Source organism: Fibroporia radiculosa, assembly GCF_000313525.1.
Source record: "Fibroporia radiculosa TFFH 294 genomic supercontigs, scaffold441, whole genome shotgun sequence".
NCBI classification, from domain to species: Eukaryota; Fungi; Basidiomycota; class Agaricomycetes; order Polyporales; family Fibroporiaceae; genus Fibroporia; species Fibroporia radiculosa.
This window is the reverse complement of record NW_012133208.1, coordinates 22423-44996: the sequence shown is the minus strand read 5'-3', so window position 1 is coordinate 44996 and position 22574 is coordinate 22423. Positions and strand designations below refer to the sequence as shown.

The 22574-nt window shown below is 49.7% G+C and overlaps 10 protein-coding genes across 10 annotated transcripts; 5 read left to right on the top strand and 5 right to left on the bottom strand.

Moving 5' to 3' along the window:
- Positions 1-38: 38 nt before the first annotated feature.
- FIBRA_01043 (uncharacterized protein) lies at positions 39-2427 on the bottom strand (the record flags this gene model as incomplete). Its single annotated transcript, XM_012322927.1, has 18 exons — positions 39-423; positions 475-566; positions 620-676; positions 727-740; positions 798-810; positions 863-922; positions 972-1134; positions 1187-1283; positions 1338-1434; positions 1492-1527; positions 1578-1601; positions 1654-1675; positions 1736-1772; positions 1824-1844; positions 1901-1980; positions 2046-2083; positions 2148-2202; positions 2255-2427. 18 exons carry the CDS (start codon positions 2425-2427, stop codon positions 39-41), a joined length of 1464 nt encoding a protein of 487 aa, XP_012178317.1.
- Positions 2428-3172: 745 nt separating this feature from the next.
- FIBRA_01042 (uncharacterized protein) lies at positions 3173-4388 on the bottom strand (the record flags this gene model as incomplete). The annotated part of the gene is made up of 5 exons (XM_012322926.1): positions 3173-3317; positions 3370-3490; positions 3547-3738; positions 3796-4059; positions 4115-4388. 5 exons carry the CDS (start codon positions 4386-4388, stop codon positions 3173-3175), a joined length of 996 nt encoding a protein of 331 aa, XP_012178316.1.
- A 332-nt stretch (positions 4389-4720) lies between these two features.
- FIBRA_01041 (uncharacterized protein) lies at positions 4721-5751 on the bottom strand (the record flags this gene model as incomplete). Its single annotated transcript, XM_012322925.1, has 4 exons — positions 4721-4957; positions 5012-5186; positions 5239-5419; positions 5475-5751. The coding sequence occupies 4 exons, from the start codon at positions 5749-5751 to the stop codon at positions 4721-4723; spliced, it is 870 nt and encodes a 289-aa protein (XP_012178315.1).
- Positions 5752-5970: 219 nt separating this feature from the next.
- Positions 5971-7911, top strand: FIBRA_01040 (uncharacterized protein; the record flags this gene model as incomplete). Its single annotated transcript, XM_012322924.1, has 6 exons — positions 5971-6068; positions 6125-6242; positions 6303-6692; positions 6755-7195; positions 7252-7774; positions 7832-7911. 6 exons carry the CDS (start codon positions 5971-5973, stop codon positions 7909-7911), a joined length of 1650 nt encoding a protein of 549 aa, XP_012178314.1.
- A 428-nt stretch (positions 7912-8339) lies between these two features.
- Positions 8340-10003, top strand: FIBRA_01039 (uncharacterized protein; the record flags this gene model as incomplete). The annotated part of the gene is made up of 11 exons (XM_012322923.1): positions 8340-8469; positions 8522-8584; positions 8637-8704; positions 8755-8813; positions 8865-8940; positions 8995-9078; positions 9153-9191; positions 9241-9348; positions 9404-9493; positions 9691-9721; positions 9774-10003. The coding sequence occupies 11 exons, from the start codon at positions 8340-8342 to the stop codon at positions 10001-10003; spliced, it is 978 nt and encodes a 325-aa protein (XP_012178313.1).
- A 188-nt stretch (positions 10004-10191) lies between these two features.
- On the top strand, positions 10192-11620 carry FIBRA_01038 (uncharacterized protein; the record flags this gene model as incomplete). Its single annotated transcript, XM_012322922.1, has 7 exons — positions 10192-10262; positions 10321-10329; positions 10386-10818; positions 10871-11073; positions 11124-11322; positions 11370-11442; positions 11490-11620. 7 exons carry the CDS (start codon positions 10192-10194, stop codon positions 11618-11620), a joined length of 1119 nt encoding a protein of 372 aa, XP_012178312.1.
- A 109-nt stretch (positions 11621-11729) lies between these two features.
- FIBRA_01037 (uncharacterized protein) lies at positions 11730-12312 on the bottom strand (the record flags this gene model as incomplete). Its single annotated transcript, XM_012322921.1, has 2 exons — positions 11730-12079; positions 12141-12312. 2 exons carry the CDS (start codon positions 12310-12312, stop codon positions 11730-11732), a joined length of 522 nt encoding a protein of 173 aa, XP_012178311.1.
- A 1640-nt stretch (positions 12313-13952) lies between these two features.
- FIBRA_01036 (uncharacterized protein) lies at positions 13953-14730 on the top strand (the record flags this gene model as incomplete). Its single annotated transcript, XM_012322920.1, has 3 exons — positions 13953-14011; positions 14076-14435; positions 14490-14730. 3 exons carry the CDS (start codon positions 13953-13955, stop codon positions 14728-14730), a joined length of 660 nt encoding a protein of 219 aa, XP_012178310.1.
- Positions 14731-15274: 544 nt separating this feature from the next.
- Positions 15275-17064, bottom strand: FIBRA_01035 (uncharacterized protein; the record flags this gene model as incomplete). Its single annotated transcript, XM_012322919.1, has 5 exons — positions 15275-15800; positions 15860-16328; positions 16392-16615; positions 16680-16838; positions 16889-17064. 5 exons carry the CDS (start codon positions 17062-17064, stop codon positions 15275-15277), a joined length of 1554 nt encoding a protein of 517 aa, XP_012178309.1.
- A 2292-nt stretch (positions 17065-19356) lies between these two features.
- On the top strand, positions 19357-22574 carry FIBRA_01034 (uncharacterized protein; the record flags this gene model as incomplete). Its single annotated transcript, XM_012322918.1, has 16 exons — positions 19357-19764; positions 19825-19875; positions 19928-19944; positions 20007-20038; positions 20101-20191; positions 20243-20258; positions 20310-20390; positions 20445-20490; positions 20545-20757; positions 20806-20859; positions 20892-20950; positions 21014-21088; positions 21140-21541; positions 21598-21709; positions 21777-21783; positions 21836-22574. The coding sequence occupies 16 exons, from the start codon at positions 19357-19359 to the stop codon at positions 22572-22574; spliced, it is 2403 nt and encodes an 800-aa protein (XP_012178308.1).

Sequence of the window (22574 nt, the reverse complement as noted above, 5' to 3'; positions counted from 1 at the left end):
ACAACCCGCCCCAGGGAAACTGATTTCTGAGGGCCATTTCACAGCAGAGCCTTCACAAGAGAGGTCAGACTTGTCTCCTCGTGAGAACAAGCAACCCAATTCTTGCGACCAGTTGGCTTCCCAGCGAGTTCAACAGCTGTAGATGAGTCGTTCAGCCCGCAGACTTCGTGTGACGAAAGAGCTTGCGGAGATGAATTTTGTTTATGGGCACCCGCGACTCGCCATGTACCTTTGAGCTGTTCCTCCAGCGGCAGAAGCGAGCACACGAGCTTCGGATTCGCGTCGATGTTCCGTGCAAGCTCGGGGATAATTATATCCTGATGAAGTACAGACGGGTGAATGGTCTCGTGTGTAATATTATCCGTAGCGGTTGGAACTTCGCGTTGGTGTGTGCGGGCGAAGTCAAATATACCAACAGCAGAACTATCAGGGCATCAGATCAAGAGCAGAGATCACATAGCAGAATGATCTTACTTGTGAGGTGGTTGCTCACCCCATGGTGCCACGGGATCGGATAATGATGCAAGATATTGCTCATCCAACGACAATATGTCACCAATATTCGCCTATTTGAAAATAATAAGCCGGATGACTCTCGTGAAGACAGCGCTCCACTCACCGCCATCCACATGAGTGTAATATCCGCCAGGTCGTGCTTATGATATCCTCCCCCAATCTAACAGATATGTTCGTTAAGTTCAATGTGATATTGAAGCACAAACTCACGTCCGAGTGACAGCCTGTCAACATAGATGACACCTTTTAGTTCTTTCAATGACAATCAAACCAAGGCGTACCTGTAAACCAGCACTGCATCAAATGAGATGAGAACGAAAAGCTTATATGAGAGAACGCTACTCACTTGTTTGAGGACTTGTCCTTTAAGCCGACCAGGTTCCGTTTGTTCAAACTTGGCGCAATCCTAGAAACTTTTTAAGATCCAGTAGTTTTTATGAGGTTGCCTGTCTCACAAAGTCCATTCTCATCTCGTTCAGAGCTAGCGCCTGGTACGCCCTTTCGATATGCTCCCCAAGACAGGTATCATGGAATCCGAATAGTGTGTTCATATTCTTGTGCCGAGTCAATTCTTCCGGTAAACCAACAGATCCAACAGTGTCAAACACCCCAACGCATCTGGACGTGTCATATAAGCAGGAACCCACCACAACGCGCTCCAAGTTCTTACTTTATGGAGAAACTATGAGGAGACGAGTCTGCTCGCCGCTTTCCAGGTGCGTCATGTCCAGTCCACGGAGCGAGGATTTTGTCAAGCTGCTCGTTCTCTGATTTTGGTATCAGGATTAGATGACCTCATGCTCGAAATAAGACGCACACACCTTTCGCATCAATTTCCGGCTTCCCACGTTTCTGGAACGCGATGAATATGTCTCCGAAATGGTCCATCTGCGTCCGATCAAGGACACCAATTTCACCCTGTAAACGCTAGTTGTATCATCTCGGTTTAATTTTGAACGTACTATCTCAACGCACTATGAACGACGCTATAGTGCGAGCCGTAAATGCGCCCTGTTAATTATAATCAGTCTGGAGCTGAAATTACAGACGAGTAAACTTACCCTAGAGAAGCCAAACAGAAAGATCTGTAATCCAAAGATCAATAAGTATAATTGGATAAGGGTCAGAGCACCCTACTTCGTCGCCAGGATGATAATTACTGTACTCTCGGATCTGAGCACAGACTCATGTAGGTTGAATATATATAATGTACACTTACTGTGCGATGAACGCGTATGCCTCCTCTACTTTTTCACCTACGGGCTGAGAATCAGCACAGTATATAGTGAGAATCCGAGGCACTATACCTAGGGTCGCACCGGTCGCACCTGGTTGAGAGTCGTCTTAGCTAGGCAGCATATGTGCGCATGAATGGGAAGCTTACCGTCGACAACTTCATCATACAGGCACAGCGAAGAACCAACCCCAGACTGGTAGTAAACTATTTGCGATATTGGTACGTCACTAGATAATTAAATACATTCAGAGTGAGATGAGACGCACATAGCGTCGACACAAGTCTAACGTACCATCTCACATCGACATGATTAATGGCTCGAGCAAGACGCTAAACACAGATGGTGTGAGGCGCTCACTTGCGCAGTAAATGCCCGGATCAGTAGCATACTTACCAGGACGTTCGTATATTTCCAGCGTTCAGTCACAATGACACCGTCCTGCCAGGTTCTGATTCCAGTGAGAAAGCACTCAGTCACATAATGTAATGTCGGTTACGTACCCATCGCAACATACGATAATCCTCTTCTTCATCGAGGTTTTCGGGACCGATAAGTCATGTGGAAGGGGGTATGTGCCCGAGCGTTGAGGAGAACTCGAGGTCGATTGGGTGCGCTGCGAACTCCCATCACTGCCTCGGTACGACAACGACTGGCCATTAGAGAGCTGGGTCATGTTTTAAAACTTGGGGATACTGTGAGTATCTCCATCTGCTGTTCATGTTTTATACGCCGGTCGGGTTGGCGTCTCGTCAGCGACAAGTTACAACCCAGCCTCCAGGCTCCTACTAGATGATTCATCAAAATTTGACGTGATAGCATGGGAAGCAGTGCGAACAAAAGCCGTCAGACGCCAGCGAATTGACTCCGAGCCAGTTACCTGGTCGATCCTGGCTCTGGAATACTGAATGCCAGTTTATTCGTTACGCCTTCAAATTGAGTGAGCACAAGTGGCATACGACTAGTTACTGTAACGGAACTTGTGGGAGATCGCTACTTCATAATTGCCGGGGGGAGGCGCTGTCGCGGGTGGCGATCACGGAAAACAACAGACAACTTGACACATTTTATGAAGTGCTCCACCATCATTTCGTGTCCTTCTTTTTCAACTTCCTCGAGCCAAAAGTTGCACAAAATCCGACGCTAGTATACGTCCCTGTCATCCAGGATCCCGTTACACTGCAACGGAACAATGCACTCAGATCGCTGCATCATTGCAACCATTACAACGCATCTACTAGTCTACTCTGAGTCGGTCGTGCTGTCCAATCCAACACACATCAGTGCTACAAATGGCAGCTGGAGACTCTAGAACATCGAGGTGCTGTACATGTAATAATCGTTCATGTGCGTCCACGTCCGAGACCTTTGGCCTGCATCCTTCCAATTCCAGCAAGGTGAATATTCTGGTAAACGACCAATCACTTTCCGAGTCTCATTTCAGCAGCCGCAAATTGGTCCAAGGCGCGTCGAAACTGAACTTCCTCCAGTGGTTGGCCTGCAGAATTGCTCTGGTTTGACAGGGGCCGTCGCCACCGGTTTACGCCGTTGGTACGTCTGTCACGGCTAGATATCGGACCACTCAGCTGAGGATCCAAATAATCTCAGGGAAACCTACTAGAGCTCTGTAAGTCTGGTCTGCCATGGAGGGAACCCGTACAATTCCAGCGGTGGATTGTTTTCTGGACAGGATAAATGGTGGACGAGCATGAGATCTGGCGGAGGGAATCCATCTAGGCCTGTAACCATCGAAACTCAGTGATAGCAATCAACAAGAGTTGATGACTTAGTCCACCTTCTAAAGATTGGCTGAGTTCTCCCTCCACAGAAGCGGAAGGTTGCTCCATTGTATCATCATCAATCACACTGTATGAGGAATTATGTGCTCGCCGTCGTAGAATCCCACTGGCAAGGCAAGAAATGACGGGTTTCCCCGATTGACGGCTAATGATATGCAATGTTAGAGAGGGGGGCAAAGTCTCTCGTCCTGGACGACCCACCATAAATTGTTCGCAATGCAGCTACCGGATCGAAATACACGTACGGGAGAGGCGACGGCGCCGCACCGCGGCCTTGCTAGGCTTTTTTCGCTCAGTGCTCACGCCCACGGCAAATCGGAGAGTTATGACATTGAGCTCTTTATGCCAATCCTTGGTATCCGGGGACAAAGGTCTGGAGTCGGAATCATCAGAGGGTGGCGGTGTAAGGGGATACTCAATGTCCGATTCTGAGGCGACCTCCTTCGGCGGAATGCCAAAGCGTCGTGAGAGGCGACTTTGTACATCCGATGAACACTTGGTGAGTACGCCTGTAGATAAGCTCGGCTTGCTACGATGTTGCATATGACAATGAATGTGGCATACCCTGACGATCGTAAATGGTGAGTCTATTTATCCCCACGACGCGACACCACGTCGCAGCTCGGTCCACGCTTTCGATCATGACGGCTTCCATTGCCTCAATGTCGTCAATATTGTCTTGTACTACAAGGTTCAGTGCGAGGTGCAAGGGTGTCTGCCTCCGTGGGGCATCGAGAGGTTGCGGAGAGCATTCACCTCTGCATGCTGACTTTACAGTCACGACTAGCCAGTAGAGAGCATGCAGAATAGCAAGGGCAAAAGATGCCAACCAGGACATCTACACCCAGTACAGAAGTGTTTTCGCGTAGGATAGCAAAGTTGCCAGATCGACCGTTCACAACGTCTACAAGTAGACAAGTAATGTGAAGACTGGGCACTTCACTAGGCCAACCGCCGTTCATCGCATTCCCTAATTTGGAAGCGAACCACGTACGTATACGTCACATGCAGAGCTGCGGTACTGAGTCCAAATGCACGCTGGAAGCGGGAATAAGGCTAGCACAGACTCGGTGCAGGCAACAGGCGGATTTCCATGGTAATGATACATTGCCAGAAGCTAAGCATATAATAGGTCCTCGACGAAACCCTTGAATAACTCGGAGTGACTTCTCAGGTCAGTAGAGGTTCATCCTGTATACTCCTCTTGATCTTCAACAAAATATTTGTCTTCCAATTGTCAAGCTTTGTGACCTGATCATACTCGAACACAGCACCAGTGAATGTGTCGGTGTCACCAGCTTCAATCGCTTCGACGAGAATATTCACGAATTTAGCCTCTCGTGTGGAGCTGAATGTAGTGTCAAGGGAAGAGTATTTCGTGAGATTCCGCTTGGCCGTTACGGTATCCTGTGCGAAAAGGAGTTGTAGATTGGATTAGGATAACTAAAGCTGCGGACTCACGCCCATCGCAAGTGCACACAAGCTAGATCTAAGCCAGTACTCCTTCACACTGTATTTTGTGAGAGCTGACGACAGTGACCCGTTCGCGACCTGTTCATAGCGTGCTATTGCTTGAGGATATTCCTCCAGTTCGGCATGGAGGTCGGCGGCGTCCTTATAACATGCATTCGCGGTACTATGAGAAGACATGAGGGAAGTAGCATCATCATATAAATAAGATCACTCACGCCGTCGCATCTTCCTGTGCATACCATTCCCCTGCACGTTCGTAACTTTCGCATGCTTTGCGCAAGTCATTAAGCTCCTGCAGATAAATTTGTCCGATCTCCTTCTCTCTATCGGCTGCCTGGCGGAAGCGACCACCTTGTGTGAGGTGGGTTATTGTATGCGTCAGGGCTTGTATGGCAACTACGCGACTGGGGTATCAGCGTACTAGCGTCGCTTGGGTAGGACGGTCACTCACGGTCGGGATGACCCCTCTTGTATGCCTTGGCTGCATTCCACCATGCATTTGCGGCTTCATTTGCCTCTTGACCTTTCTCTCTGCACTCTGCTTCTCGAGCATGAGCATCTCCGGCCTCTCGGAACAGTTTATCGATCTTAAAGGCATTTGCAGCTTGCTGGTAAAGGTCGCCTGCCTCTTCGTACTTGGTGGAAGAAGAAGAGAACCATCCTGTTGATGAGTTCGCCTTCTTGTCGGCTTTCTCTAGTAAAGTCTGTGCAGGAGACTTGGAAGGCATGAGTGAAGTCGTGAACTGGAGCAGCAGGCGGCACCTTGCGGAATGCGAGTCCGGACGCTCTCCGGAATCACGTGCTCGCGTCAGTGGCTGTAACATACTTAAGTTGTTGCCACGCGCCGTGAATGGAACAGGCCACCACGAGCTTGTATCTTGGCCACGCTCGACCCGTCTTCCCTCTAGGGTACTTGATTTCGTGATCCGTTCGTAAAAAGGTCCACTATGTCTTTGGCAGTCGATCGCATTAGGAGTCTCTCAGACCAACACCCCAAACCGTCTAATATCCACTTTCAGTATGGCACTGCCGGATTCAGAACGCTGTAGGGGACATGTCTGAATTCTCAATGATGGCACACCTCATAAGCATTTCGTATAGCGGAAGTATCTTAGATTCGGTGATGTTCAGAGTCGGTATATTGGCCGCTCTGCGAAGTAAGAAATTGGATGGTAAGACCATCGGAGTTATGGTCACTGCATCCCACAACCCTGAGCCTGTAAGCATGGTTTCGACCAAATTTCTGACTGGATTGATGCTAAGCAACCGTAATGCATAGGACAATGGTGTGAAGCTCGTTGATCCCCGCGGGGAAATGTTAGAATCTGCATGGGAAGTCCATGCCACTGTCCTCGCTAATGCACCGACAACGGATGCCTTCATCGAAGCCTTGGACACATTCGTCCGAACACTCAAGATAGATCTGTCAAAACCTGCGAAGGTTGTTTATGCTCGAGACACTCGGCCGTCAGGTCCCGCATTGATCTCGGCGATCGAGGATGGTATCAATGCTATGGACGCCGAAGGGCGCGACGCCGGAGTGACATCAACACCCGTGCTGCATTACTTGGTGAGGGCAATCAATACCAAAGGCACAAAGGATGAATACGGAGAAGATTCGGAGGAGGGCTACCTGAGGAAGCTTACTGTTGCTTTCAAAAAACTTGTGGTATGTTTTTCTCATATCCTAACTGATAGTGTGACCCACTCACAGCTTGTGAATACATAAAGGCCGGAAAACCTGCTCCTCCCCCTTTACTCATAGATTGTGCAAATGGCGTTGGTGCCCAGGTCGCCCACAAACTTGCGGAACATCTTGGTGATGCTGTCCGGCTGATTCCTGTCAATACGGCCACAACCACGCCTGGCGCTTTAAATAACTCTTGTGGTGCAGATTTTGTGAAAACATCCCAGAAGCTCCCCCCTTCGTTGAACTCCCAGCTTACAGCTGGTCAGAGAGGATGCAGCCTTGACGGAGACGCCGATCGGCTGATCTATTACTACATGGATAGTCGCAACCAGTTCCATATGCTCGACGGAGATAAAATCGCTGCACTGGTGGCCGCATTCATCGTCGATCTGACCAAAGCAGCTGGGCTTGATGACCAGATCAAAGTGGGCATCGTGCAAACGGCCTACGCTAACGGTGGCTCAACTAAGTATCTATCGGAGGTCAGTTTTCACACATCTGTGTATGTCTTGGAGTACAGCTGATGTCATTTCCTTAGCGTCTGCCTGTCAAATGCGTTCCTACTGGTGTGAAGCATCTCCACCACGCCGCAGAAAAATATGATGTTGGGGTATACTTTGAAGCCAACGGCCACGGGACTGTTCTATTTTCTCCGGAGAGCCTTGAAAAACTCTCTTCCTATGAGCCATCTACTCCAGCTCAGTCCACTGCGCTGAACCACATCATCAACCTCACGCAATTGATCAACCAGACGGTCGGCGATGGGCTGTCGGACATGCTTCTCGTTGAGGTTGTTCTGTCGCACAAATCCTACAGTGGAGAAGAATGGGACTCATCATATGTTGATCTGCCGAATCGATTAGTCAAAGTCGTGGTTGCCGACAGGAATATTTTCAGGACCGAGGACGCAGAACGCCGGTTGATCAGTCCGCCCGGTATACAAGCCAAAATCGACGAGCTAGTCCGTCGTTATGAGGGTGGACGCTCCTTCGTCAGGCCGAGTGGAACGGAAGACGTTGTTCGGGTATATGCGGAAGCCATGAACAGAACCCAGGCCGATGGTAAGTCCTGCATATATAAATTACTCGCCTTTCCTCATCTCTATGTGTTTTCCGTAGAATTGGCCTTCCGCGTGGCGGGGCTGATCTATGATGAGACGGGTGGGGATCCAGGTCGCCGTCCGGTGGAGTTTCTGTGAGCTAAAGGCGGACACTGGTTGTTAAATATGAAGACAAACACAAAGAAATCGTTGTACTTGTAGGGCTTGTGCCGTTTTACTACGGACTCGTTCGTGCACGTTGACTGCATCCGCATCAACATATCCATAGACATCGTACGGATAGGCGTAGCACATGTACCGTACATTATGTCTACATAGGGCCAGGCCCTCGCGGATAATAAATGGGAACCGAAAAAGAAAAACATATCCATAGCATCGCTCGCATCCTTTACACGACTTCCTGAGTAAGGAGACCCAAGGGATTGTCGGACGAGCAGAAAAACTTGCTGGAGGCGAATCACTAATGGGGGTTAAGTCAGTGAGCTCGGTCGCTGCCGAGCACACCATATTGCCCATCTCTGGAGCGCCGGAGCCTATGTACAAGTTCTACTTCGAATGTCGCCAGAATGTTGACACCACTGCTCGCTCCCGACATCCGCTCTGAATCCCCCTTTAAGTACTTCCACACCTCACTAGGACTTAAGGATCTCATCTGGCCTGATGTGTCGCTTCGTCATTTACAAGGGGACATCGCCCGTTCAGCTATCACATTTACTCACCCGGCCATGCCATTCAATTATTAATCAAGCGTTCGACTCGCGGCTGAGACTCGACCACCGGAGGCCTATCAATGGTGATGGTTTCGGTGTCGGTAAGCCTATACTTGGGTATAATTCGTGAGGGTCGTACACACTGGCATTCAGGTTGGTATGACTCCGTCTATGACGAGGAACTTGGTGGCCAACCTTGTATATTCACATCTGTTACTCCGGTACGTCTATATACTCTCATCGGAACACTGAACCCTCATTTGGCCAGTAGGCTTGGAATAATGTAAACCTCACTCGCTTGGCAGAGAAGATCAAGTCACCTCTCGTCTTGTGAGTGAACAGTCAATTAATATCATATCCTTGAATCTCAGTAGCTGTTAGTGCACACGTGCGGGCAACTACGGCAGGTTCTCTGAGTCTCGATAACTGCCATCCTTGGTCATTCGGAAAACTAATGGTATGCTTCCGTACCCAATATCCACATCAAGTACGTGTTGATGTCCCGCGCCAGTTTATGCACAACGGCGGAATTGCAGAATTCCCTAAGATTAAGAGACAACTCCAGTCTCAGCTGTCAGATGAGTTGTTCAACACGGTTAGCGGCAACACAGGCAAGCCACTCAATCCTTCGCCTATCGTGGTCTTGATATGCTGATATGTTCTCGGTAGATTCGCAATGGGCTTTCGCCTTATTCTTATCTAAGGCATGTCTTTGGAGTCCTATCTGGTCGTACCAATGACCTGATAACTTGCATAGCTCCCGGATGCTCATGCAAATTCATTCACGGCTGAAACTTTGCGCCGAGCAATGATGGCGACGATTGCTCATATTACCGCCATGACCGAAGCTGAGGGAATTACAGAGGTGTTCAATCCTTGTAGCTCGGGGGTCCACGAGGCTGACTTACATATGCTTTCAGCCTAGTCTCCTTAATTTTTGCGTTACAGATGGAGAGAGCGTTGTTGCAACCAGGTACATTTCGTCTCGCCATGAAGAAGCAGCGTCTCTCGTACGTATTAGACTGTTTTGTGAATTTACGTGTGATGAAACTGGCCGGCGATATAGTGGTTCTCTTCAGGGACAACCTTCAGTGAGTATGCTGAAGGTGGTCATTACAAGATGTCGAAGATGGACAAGAGGGAGAATATCATCATGGCGAGTACAGGTTCGCCCAGATCCTCGAGCGCCGTGCTGACTTGGATTTAGATTGCCAGCGAGCCGCTAACTTTTGAGAAAGGTCTGTTGCAAATTCGTCTTCATCGCGTCAGCCACTTAACGAGCTCTTCCAGCGGATTGGATGGAAATCAAGACAAACCATATGGTCGTAATTACTCCCAAGATGAACCTACTCCAATTTCCCATCGTCGACAAATACTATGTGCCACCATCTGACCCTGCTGCACTGAACCGTGGAACAGAGTTTGCAGCGTCGAAGGGCTTCTTGAGCCCGCGACGAGAGGTCTCCCATAGGGCAGCGGATGTCGACGTTGCGGAGAATTTCTCGGCTCTTGCAGTTTAATGAGTTGTCTATACCTTTAGGCACCGTATTTTTGTGTCTGTCGATTTTTGTACTTATTTTTATGCCTTACGCCTGTACTAGCTTGCACTAGCCTGTACTATGCACCCACGCACCCACTGGATTCCGAGTACCGAGATATTGGTCTCGTGCACGTGGCTTGTGGCTTCAACTAGACTCGTGTTGGGACCATGACATTGGAGGATGTCTTGCCTAAGGGGTTGGGCATTGTCGCCGACACCCTGGAGCTGGACTTCGACACGTCTGAACACTTGAACGGCGGTAATGGGACTTCGCTTACTATGGAGCGCAATATCTAGTACTGCAAGGTTAGTAGTGGCTCACTTCAGCAAGCATCCGTCCCGTTCTGACATTCCTCTGCTAGGCTTTCTACGGTCTTGCAGATTCTCATATTCTTACCGCTTACACTCTCGACGCTCTCGACGCCTGCATTCCTGCTACTTTCTCTTCTTCTCGTCATCCACTCTCTGATTCATGGGACACTCGTGCTCTTCTGGGGTTCTCCTGCACTTTCTGTCTTGCAGGTGCCTATGCACCCTTTCTTGTTGCTCGTCTGCTTCAACGTCTTCTCGCAAAATGTACACCCTCTGCTCCTCACAACCGCGTCATGGTGGGGCAAGCTCTTGCACTGGTCTACTCCAGGGTTTATTGTGATGGAGGGCCTGTCGAGTTTGTTAATCGTACAGAAGCTCGGCCAAGTAGGGAGGGAACTGGTCGGTGAAGGAGAGAGCTATCAGTTTGGGTTGCTTGTTGCAGCGGCCGCAGCATATGTAACTTCCGCATGGTGGATTGTTGTGGTGAGTACTTTTGTAGCTCAATGGCGCGGTGATTAACAAGGAACTTCTTTAGACATATCCAGCGGCAGCTACTTCGCCGCTGTCTTCCACCTTGCTGGGAGTCGCATTAACCACATTGATTTTCTTGACTTTGATTGGATTCGTCTTGCGCCGAACGAACGTCATTGAGTCATCTGGATTGGCATTATTTGTAGCCTATAATGTCTGGCAGTGCGGCTTTGATCAGAAGTCTTTCTCAGACCCCGGGTCTTCCTAGTAAGTATCCCCAAAATTGTGTTGATGTTGTCGCTCACGCAGGATTCTAGTGCACCGCTTCTATCTAACATCATGCCGCATCTGCAGACACTGGTTAACTTTGTGACGAATACGCTCCCTAAGCCCGTTCTGATCGCGCTGCTGTACCGATTGCTTGTGTTGCATTTCGCTTCACATATACTTCCGACCATAGGTGCGGATAGCTGGGAAGGAGAAACCAGTGTCGATGGTGGTTGGGATGACCGTCCCGTAAGTGTATGTGTGGCAACATGGCCTTTTTTCTCACTTTTGCTTAGACGTCGAAGTTAACGGGTCTTATGTTGACCTATCGCCAAGCCATTTTTGTGACTGTCTATTCTCATTTGCTTTGTGAGTTTGCAACATCGGTTTTTATGGCCAACACTGACATGTTTTAGTGCTTGACCACTCCTCCCAGGTCTGGTGGCGATGGATGAATATCTTCATAACTTTGGTGATTTGGTCCATAGAGCTGCTTGTTAGCAGTGACGATGATGACAGTCTTACAAAGAAATGGAAAGTTGATTGACATTTCTACAATGACTTTCGGGACACGACTACGCTACGACCACTGATTTATGTCTCCTTCACGAGTACGGATACAGTGCAATCTAAGCCACCAGTAATACACGCTTGTGTTACGCGCTGATGTTGGCCTTCCACTCTGCCTCTTCTTCGCGCTCCCCTTCGTAAAACTCGCGCTTCCAGATCTGCGCCTTGAGCTTGACCTCCTCCAGAATATATTCACAAGCCGTGAACGCTTCTTTGCGATGTGGAGAGGACACGGCGATGACGATGGATGGTTCTCCGACGGGCACGGTGCCTAGTCGATGATACACGACGGAACGTATGAGGGAAGTGACCTTGTCGTGTTCTGGGTGGTGTGCGGAGCGCGCATGGGTCGCGTGTGCGGCGCGGACGATATCTGCTATTGTCTTGATGGCCAACTTGCTGTACGCCTGGTAATCTAGTCGTCTTACAACTTTCCCTTTTGAGGGTGGGTGTGAGGGTTCGTGCGTTCGTGTTGCGATCGTAGAATGGATGATTACCTTTGAAGGAGTTTCGAGTGGTGCCGATGAATACGGCCGTTGCACCCGCCCGGTCGTCTTCTACCGACTTGATGATGTCCTCGACGGCGAGAGGGGCGTGTGTGAGCACACAGATGCCCTCTGGAATGTCCAGTAAGGCATCGACAGAGGCTGAGGGTGTTGAAGTCGACATGGCTTGGGAGCTCAGACCTACATCGGGATAGGCCCCGTGGAAGGACCCCGGGATACCGCCGTGGCCAGATTGACGCTGGCACAGACCGCCGCGGGGCTTGGCCGGCGTCTCAACCCGCTAGATTTACGATCCCTTTGGGAAACCTGAGCTTGACGGTCCCCTCGGCGGCAGGTTCGCTGCACTTCCGCCGACTCCGTCACTTTGTAGCCGGCCTTTCCTCTCGTGCAATGATCCGAAATCAGTCGGCGCGACGGCAGTCGACTCGGAGGGGTATCAGTGCGCAACACGGACTCTTTTCAAGTTGCCACCATTTAAAGAACGAGCTGCTTGTTTAATTGAGGTGCGTGTTGTTCTTGCGCAACGAACCCGGTCATAGTGAAAATCGCTTTGCAGTGGATTTTTTTTACAGCCGCTGTAAGAATTTTTGCGGGGAACGAACGATGGGGAGACGTTCGGTCTACCACGCCAGATGCAGTGCAACTGGCACTGGGCTGAGCTCGAGCGGATGTTATTGTGCACCTGCGATGGCGTCAAAATGAGCCTCGCGCCGAACGCTAGGCGGCGGATGATTGCATGATGTATGCGAGCGTGCTGAGCAGCATCGTTGGCGTTCCGACCACGGCATCGGACGCTGACCTGAGGAAGAAGCCCTTCGCCGGTAGGTATATGTTCTTGAGAATTTTTGCATTTTTGTATCGTGAAGAACTGACGGCCATTGTAAGCCTCAGCGCTGTCACTTTGCGGCTGGAAATTATCCGAAACTACCACTCGCCTCGGTGTTTTATGATCCTTGGATGACATTCCACATCCGTAATTTAGTTATGGCTAAGCGATGGTATGCGACGGTACAGTGCTGCTCCACACTATCGGCTGCCATTGGTTACAATCGTCCTACTCAGGCCTAACAAGGTAAATTCTCGACACGACCAAGACCTCCGCCTCCAGTGTTGCTGATATAGGATTTTCGTCAGGTTCGTCAGGCTCGTCAACGGCTAGCCATAAAGTCGACATACCCAAGGACTTCGTGTGTGCTACATAGTTGGACGTTTATTTGCTCTTGGGAAGCTCAGCCCGGCCGCGCGCGGGCCAATTGCAGGAGCCGCCGTTGGCCTCAGTCTTAGCGCACCTGGCGGTGTCCTGTCACGATTATACGTATGTGATGAACTCTTAAAATAATTTCGTCCAATGAATTAACCTTGGACCAAATGGAACAGGTGCATATCCGTCCAACCGGGCTTGTCGGACAGCTAGAAGTTTGGACCGCTTGGGATACCCGAGCTCGCCAAACGCATCCTTTAGGATGTTGCTTGCTGATATCCTCATGCGCTCTCTTGGATGATGACGTACGGGGTCTATGCTCGATTGCCGTTGGGGGCGTCTCTGCTTGTATAAAATGCTGGTCCCTTGCATCGTCCTTCTCCCAGCCCTCAGTTGACCTGTGTGCCAATTCTAGGCCATTTAAGTTTAAGTACTGGATAGTAAGTCACTCAATGCCTCTCCTAGTTTTGGTGGTTGTTAATCCATGTTTTAGCTTGACTTATTACGTTCCTTCTTCGCTTTTTTCTCTTTACGACGCACACTTGACGATCTAATTGCCCCTACCCGCATTCCTATTTCTCACGTTCACTCCACATCTCATCATGCGTGCCACCGTTCTCGCCGTCGCCGCCGCTGCCGCTGCCGCTCCCGTCTTGGTCAGGTTCGTGGCTTTCTCTTCTGGCGTCTGAAATAGCTATGGCTCACGAGCGTTGCTAATGCTGCAGCGCTGCTCCCACACCTTACTATAATGACCTGTACGCTCGTGGGGTCGATACTGACTTGGATGCCCTCGCTCGCCGGATGTTTTCTGGAGCCCTGCTCGGTGCACAAAAGGGTGCTAGCCGGGGTGCCAGGAAGGTAGTCGTAGAACAGAAGAAGTCGCAACAGGCTATCAATAGCCCGGCGAACCAGCCCGTCAGATTGCCAAAGTACAATCCCGCGATTCATGGCCAGCAAGGTCAGAGCAGCCAGGGTTATGGTGGTTCTGGTTATGGAAAGCAAGGCCAGAGTAGCCAGGGTTATGGTGGCTATGGCGGTTCTGGTTATGGAAAACAAGGCGAGAGCAACAAGGGTCGTGGAAAACGGTAAGTGGGGCTATAGCCTGGTTAGAAGCATCGAATCTGAATAATTTCATTCAGCGAGTATGACTTCGATCTCTTCGCTCGTGAAGAGGGTGAACTGGCGCTAGCCCGGCGCATGTTGCCGGGTGTGCAACTTGGGGCACCTAAAGGTGCTGGTAACGACAATGAAAACTCCGAGCATGATGATGATGGAGGTCTTCAGCACCATCACGGTGAGGACTTCGAGCACCAATCCGAACACATGGACCATCATCTTCGGGAGTTGATTGCGCGTGCTTTATTCAATGAGCTTGATTGATCGTACGGGGAGTCGGTTTGGGTATAATGTGATTGTTCATGTGCACTAGTAATCATCTATAGCGAATATACAGGCTTTGAGGGCTCATTCTATTCTGGTGTGCAACCTGCACTGGCTGATTCCTGAGGTCTGACTTGGCTAGGATATGTGGCGGCTTTCTCTTGGTAATTTCCCTCAGAATTGTACATGATTGGAGTCTTGCCGTGTGATGCTGGTGCTATTCATAGTGGACCCCGTAACGGAGATTTTTTTATATTTATCGTCCTTGGACCAGCGATAGCTCGCAGTTGGTGATTCTCAAGAAAGCTGAGTATTTTACAAGATTACACCTCCATCATACGGGCACATTTGGCTATGACATTCAATGAATGTCCCGCGGCATAAAATAATTTAGGATCTGGGAGGACGGTAGTATACACATAGCTACATACACTAGCAGTAGATATCGGAAACTGCATTGTGTATTTCTTCATCTCAGCACATAGTCCAGTGAGATGGACTTCATTAGTGAAGCCTCTCGCAGTGATGATAGCCCGATATGCGATCAATCTCGGGTATAAAACGCCCCATAACTCCACTCACCCCGTGCCTGTCCCTCCCTCATCCACCCCAGCTTGTCCGCCGTCAGCCCGGCGGCTCTCACAAACAAGGAACCGTCTAGTACCTCTGCGCCCTCCAAGCCGCCACTATCTATCTCCGCAAAAGCGGAAAAATAACCTACGGGCCTATCTCCGTATTTCGATGCAAAGTGCGCCAACGCCCTTTGAAGTTTGCATAGGTGGTCATCTGCATGCACAATTGTTGTCTGCAAAATCGGTAACCATGGGTTTGGCGACACGGACTCAGATGTTAGAGTGCCGGGAGCTGACGTTACTTTGGTGGTGCCATACGGAACAGGTGTGGCTGAGACGGAAGTGTAGAATTCACGAATAGGTAGCACCGGCCGGCCTCGCGCTACCCACCAAGTGATAGAGGAGATAAGGTACGTGCGAAGTAGTTGAGTGATGGAGGAGGCGGAAAGATATGTAACCATCGATGGAAGAAACAAGGCTGACGTGACCATATGCATGCTTACCGAGGACGGTCAAATAAAACATGTAAACGAGTGAAGAGACAACAATATACTCACAAGAAGAAGTCAGCATTGAATTTCCTATCGGGCGTCTCATTGCGTCCCCCCCAGCCACCAACGCCGTACAAGAGGGCGTTCATCCAGCATAGCTCTTCGACCTTATTTTTAACATCGATGGTGTCGCTGCCATTGACGGTCCAGCCCTGAATGTGTGATCTCATTGCGTCTCCAAGATCTCTGGCAACCTGATCGTAGTGCGTCAACACTTCAGATGGATGCTCTTTTGGGCTAAGGCTCAGAGAGGAAGAAGAAAACCGGTCATCCCGAAGGATACGCCCAAGGATAGTCAAAACGTGTACACTGGAATGTTTGATGTTCAAACCATTGCGTTCTTTAGACAGTACCAGAGATGCAAATGAAGAAACCAGGCCACTTCCACCGCCAGAATATTCATTCTGGGCTCGAAAGTCTGCAACGGAAAGTAAACCTTGACCTTGGAGTGGATGTACAACAGATTGTGCGAGACCTGTAAAGATTCAATGATTCCTGGTCAACATGCTGAACTACACTAGTAGGCATGTTGTCTCACCTTCAGCGACAAGACCAGGAATCCCGAACTCCAGGCCGTATCCAAGGTATATCATTGGATGATACAACATCGCCAATGACCGCACGATGATTTGCCTTGGGTTGTTGTCGGACTCGGGCTCTGGGAAATTCGCCGCGCGCGAGAACACGTATTCTTCCACGACAGCACTCGCGCCTTGCTCTAGAACGATGTCGTGGAAGTAATGCAGATATGCATCGTAGAACCTGTGTGTGTTCGACTGGCACATCAGTCATCGAACACGAAGTGCCATGATTTATGCATTCTCACCGTCGGTCCCCAATGTGGTCATAGAAATTATCTTTCGTGATCACGCCTGGAGATTCCAACGTTGGAAGCGTGCGTTGAGCGTGGTCTCCGAAAATTTCCTCGAAAAGAGGTGCAGGTGCACCCATCGCGAATACTGCAAGCAAATGGTGCGATGTGTGGCTATTGACGCAATGTCAGCATAGCATACGTTCGATTGCAAGCACACGTACTTATGAAAGCCATACTCGTTCACAAACGCATGGCGCTGTACATGATTTTTCTTCAGAGCTTTGGAAATGGTGACCTTGCTCTCATATGTCACACCGGGGACCCATTCCGGACAGATAGAAGAAGGTCTTAGGGAAGGAAGGGGAAACAGGGCGTCCAGCTGCTTAGCATCGGTCATCTTGGCTGTCTGGGAAGACGGGGTTAAGGACGCGTGAAGGAACCCACCTTGTATTATGTACCTTGCAAGAAGCTTCGAAGCTCAGGACAATTCAAATAGTTCTTATCATAGACCTAAGAAAGTACACGCGCTTCAGGGAGACTAGAACCAGATTAGTACCCTGTGACTCATTCGAAGATGGAGGACCCACGGATTTGAAGTCTAAACGTGACCTAGCTGAGCTAAAACTGTGCAGCAGACAAACGTGCAGTGCACAAGATTGCAATCTAGAATGGTCAGTGACATCTCGACAATGCAATGAAAGTAGGACGTCTTGGCATGATGACAATGGACCCTTATATCGAGGACATACAAAGTATATTACATGGTATCGATATCGTCAACCGGTAGCCTTATCTGATCTGAAACTACACATACCTCGAGAAGAGGCCTCTAAAGTCAGTTTCCCAAATACTCCACTTTATCAAGAAACCGATATCCATATTCGAGTGACGATCATGATAGCTGAATTATCATTATCATAGTTTGCCATTGTGAAATTGAGATAGCTGTATGAAACCGCAATCCGGCCTGCACACTCGCAAGAGTGACCAAGCCGTGCGTACTTGCGATTCTTTAAGACCAACCAGATCGTAAGGCGAGGTCGGGACAAACGGGATATTTCCGGGGCTTCATTGTGATGTTGAAAATTGTGACACATAATCGGCACAGAGTCCCAGTCCATCCGGTACATCAAGGGTGAGCACGCACGAAGCCTAAGCTGCCACAACTCGGCTATCGTTCTTCCTGTGTGCGCTATTGTGAAAAACAACCTGTGACTGTTCTTCAGGCCTTCAGATGCTATCAAAACTGTCATGCGATTTGAACAGGACGTGTAACGCACCAAAATTGAATGTTAATCAAAACCGCTCTGGGTCCTCTTCTAAGATTCATAATCCCATACCTTTGAACAACCCGCGAGCGAAAGTCGCGAAAACGACTTCAACATGTACACCTGTTGAACCAGGAAGTTTCAAAGACGGGGAATCGGGGTGAAACAAGAGTGAGATGCGTGATTTAACGGTGGCGGCTGGAAAATGGCAGCGTATGGGGAGGGAATGTCCATCTAACCGCGTGGTGATACTCGTTCATTCCGCTGGCGAGGTATCTTACGCGAATCCGAGTAAGCGAGCTCACGAATAGCTCGCCAGAGATCGAAGGTTTGGATGCTTGAATCGTACAAATCCCGCATTGCGAGATACATCGCTAGGTTGGGATCACAAAATTGCTGTGCATGGGGTGTTTAAAAGTCATGGGGTGTCCGTCTGCCAGCAAAAGGGGCGCGCGTGAAAAGGAGGGACTTTTGGGGAATGTCGGCGAGGTTCAAATAGAGACCAGTCTGGAGATAGCAGAAGAGCGAGCAGGATAGTCACTCACGCGGTGGTATCGACCAGAGCATCAATCACTGCGAAGAGGGCTGGTCCTAGCTAAGCATTGCATCTCGTCATGACATGTGCTTCTATCAGTTACCTTTGAGTACAATAGCTCCTCTTAGCTGAACGTTGACGCTGCGGGACACATCCCGAATGAGGAGCAAAATATGTCGATATATATCAACGGCGCATCCTATTTTTCATGCTCATTGGTGAGTCTGTATGGCACAGAGCTCTCCGTGACTGTCCGTAAGATGCTCACATAACTGGCATCTAAGCAAATAATTGGCAGGAGCTTTGGGACCTGCCGAGCAAGACATTCCATATGGCAGGCTTTCTTGAGATTCGATTTGGCTTCTTGGAGAAAACTCCAAAATTCAAGGACTAGGAAGTGTAATCATGGAGCAATGAAGACGTAGCCATCGGATAGGATGGAAACAGACAAAAGTGAATTGTGAGATCATTTGTGAAAGGTTCTGGATACAGTGCTGTGTGCGCACTAGCTGTACATAAGCGCAAGTGGCTTTGCGCGGGTTTTGTTTTGGCGATTTTTGGTGATTTTGAAGAGAGCATAGAATCAGATCGCTCATGCCGGACGGTGACAATTGGGTCGTTCGAGGCCATCCGGATCCGGATGGTACCAAAATCGCGCGGATATACTTAAAGGCCAAACACTAATGATTTTGGTTGGATCTGAGATCCAGGAGGATATGCCGAGGCCCCGTCGCGTGAGCTCTCGAGAGGGAGCGATCGCGTTTCTACGTTCTGACTCTGCTCTTTTCTCTTCAATAGACTGCGCGACTTTCAGCCTCTCTTCTGAAAGCTTGTCGTGCCGAGCAGCTCTTGTGGTCTCCTGCAGACACTGCCACAGTTGAGGAGCATGCGCCGAGATACTCTCACTTCTACCTGGTGTCGCAGTCCTCGCCCCTTCCGTGGCCTCAAGAGGAATTCCTCGTCTCTACACCAGGCCTTGCGCGACCGTGGAGTTGTCGATGTGCATCCAGAGATCGCTGAGGCTCTTGGAACCCAACAACCAGTCGTTGCTCTAGAGACGACGATTGTGACCCATGGAATGCCTTATCCTGTCAATCTCAAGACGGCAAAGTCCGTAGAAAACATTGTCCGACGCACTGGTGCCGTTCCTGCGACAATAGGCATCATCGGTGGCCGTGTCAAAATTGGCCTGGAGCCTCATGAGCTCGAATTTCTCGCCGACGTCGCGACAAATACGGCGGAGAAGGTATCACGTCGTGACATCGGTCCTGCAATTGCGCTAGGACGACATGGTGTATGCACCATTTCCCTGCAGCAAATTGAATATATCCAAGGCAAACTTACTTTTGACTAGGGCACGACGTGTAGCGCAACACTCATTTTTGCCGCTCTCGCGGGTATCAAGGTAAGAGATATCGTATTTAGAAATATGTATTTGTACTCGATGGTTATGTCAGGTCTTTGCGACGGGAGGGTTAGCATTCTTCCTTTTTGATGCCGAGGCTTTCTGATGTCGGACTGTGTATACTGATGCAGTCTAGGAGGCGTACATCGAGGCGGAGAGACGAGTAGGTGCATTTACTGTTGAGCTTTCAGACAACATGTATTCAAAATAGCATATGTTTGCTAGCAATGGATGTGTCTGCTGATCTCCACGAACTAACACGCTGTCCTGTGGGGTTGGTCTCAGCTGGGGTCAAATCTATCTTGGATATCGGCCGGTAAGATGGTCCTACTTTCAGACTATATCCCTCACATATTCGCGCATACAGAACACTAGAGTATCTCGTAAGTGCATAAATAAGATCTTCAATGGCTACCCTGTATGCATCTCGCTAGGAAACATTGGGTGTACCTGTTGTTTCGTATGGCAAAACAAAAGATTTCCCGGCATTCTATAGCAGAAAGAGTGGCTTTCAGGTGCGAGACATAGACCTATAAAATTCGTCGGCGCGTAAACGGACCCTACTGCAGAGCCCCTGGAAAGTTAATGATCCAATCACTGCCGCCAGGATTCTCTGTAGGTGACATATAACCAGTTCTACTATTATATGTGTTCGAGGAATTTGTCTAGATCACCAGCAACAGCTCGGTATGGCGAACGGTGTGCTCTTTGGTGTACCCATTCCAGTCGAATATGAATCTACCGGGGAAATGCTCCAGGAAGCCGTTGAACAAGCGGTGCAAGAGGCCGAAGAGAACGGCGTAAGCAAGATGGGCAAAGAGGCCACCCCTTGGCTATTGAAGCGTGTGGGGGAACTGACAGCAGGGATATCACTGACAAGCAGTATGTTCACTTTACAGTCACCTTTTCACGTATGACGTTGATTGTCAGATGTCGCGCTCATCGAGAACACGGCGCTCATTGGCAAGTCGCCCGATGAAATAAGTAACTGTCGCTCATTTCCTCTCATTTCATAGGAGGCCAAATTGCGGTAGCGCTTGCGAACTTAGCGCAGGGGAATGACAGCCTACCACTGGTCCAAACGGCAAGCAATGGAGCCAAACCTCGGACGCTTTACTGATGGCCAATACATGTCTAGGTTACTTCATCCTCACCCTCGGTTGATATTCAAGCACCAAGTGTGTCCACCCAGCCGTCGCATCCGTCCATCTTGGTGCATGATATACCTCTTACTCCACATTTTACCCCACTCATGGTACTCTAGCCCTCTGCAGATCTTGTTGTCTTCGGATCTGCTGCTGTTGATATCACTGCACAAGCTTCCAGTGCTACTGATTCAAGTATTGGAGTACATTCAACAATGCCAGGCACTGTATCCCTTTCCTTGGGCGGTGTGGCCCGTAATGTAGCAGAAGCTGCGCATCGCATTCTGTCATCTCGACCAACGGCCGAACTCGGTACCGCACTGCTCGTTTCTCCGATCGGGAGGGACTCTTTTGGCCGCTTGCTCGTGGATGAAACTAGACGTATTGGTATGCGCACGGACGGTTTTATTCAAATGGACGCAGCGAGGTCTGCGATTTGCAACATGGTTATGGATGGTCACGGGGGCCTCACAGGTGGGGTGGCTGATATGGGTATTGTCCACACTTTAGAAGGAAATACAGTGCGTGTTCAAGTGCCTCCTTCTGAGGATAACTTAAGACTATGATTTATTTACAGGCACTCAGCGCCCTTCGGGGACATCATCCTCGTGTCGTCGCCTTGGACGGTAATCTCTCTCAAGAGACTCTCAAGTCGCTATTGAATTATTGCATTGACAATAAGACTACCGGTATGTGCGACCTATTTCCCAAATGACATTACCACAGTTGGTACTCATCCACTGATGTTGGATATAGTATTCTAGTGCGCATTATGATCTGCCAAAAGTCTGTGGTATACTAACTTGGACAATCAGTGAACCAACATCAGTACCCAAGTCGATCAGAATATTCCCTGCTATCGCCGCAGCCCTCCCCCGACTGCGCTCGTCTGACGCTCCTGTGTCATTTGCAGCACCCAACCTACTTGAACTGGCACGAATGTATGAAGAAGCAAGGTCAGGCCCCCTGGAGCTTACAGCACATCGTCATTGGTGGGATATTGTCGACGATATGGCGATTGGCTCCCAATTTCGCATGGGTCTCGATCAACTCGCAAGGGTGAACGTTGACGACCAGGACTCGTCGAAGGGAACCTTATCGTTCCTCGTTGAGAAGGGAATCGCGCAGATGGCTATTCACCTCCTGCCCTTCTTCCAGCACCTCATCATCAAGTGCGGCGAGCGCGGCGTCATTGCAGCCTTCCGTGTGTCCAGTGAACATGGCCAATCATCACCCTGGCTCCAGGAGCATAGTAATGTGCGCGGACGATACATCGTTTGTCGTGGCAAGTCTAGCGTAGGGGCCACCGTTCTCAAGCATTTCCCGGCTCTACCGATCCCGAAAGAAAACATCGTCAACGTAACCGGTGCGGGCGACTCCCTGGTTGGATCTATACTGTCCTCGCTTTTGCATACCCCAACTGGCTTTGAGGACCCGGTGTCGTTGGAGAACGTCATTTCCCATGCGCAGAAAGCTGCTGTATTGACATTACAAAGCCAGTACGCGGTCTCACCGCTCCTGTCATCCTTGCATGAGAAGCCAGCGAGGCGGTAA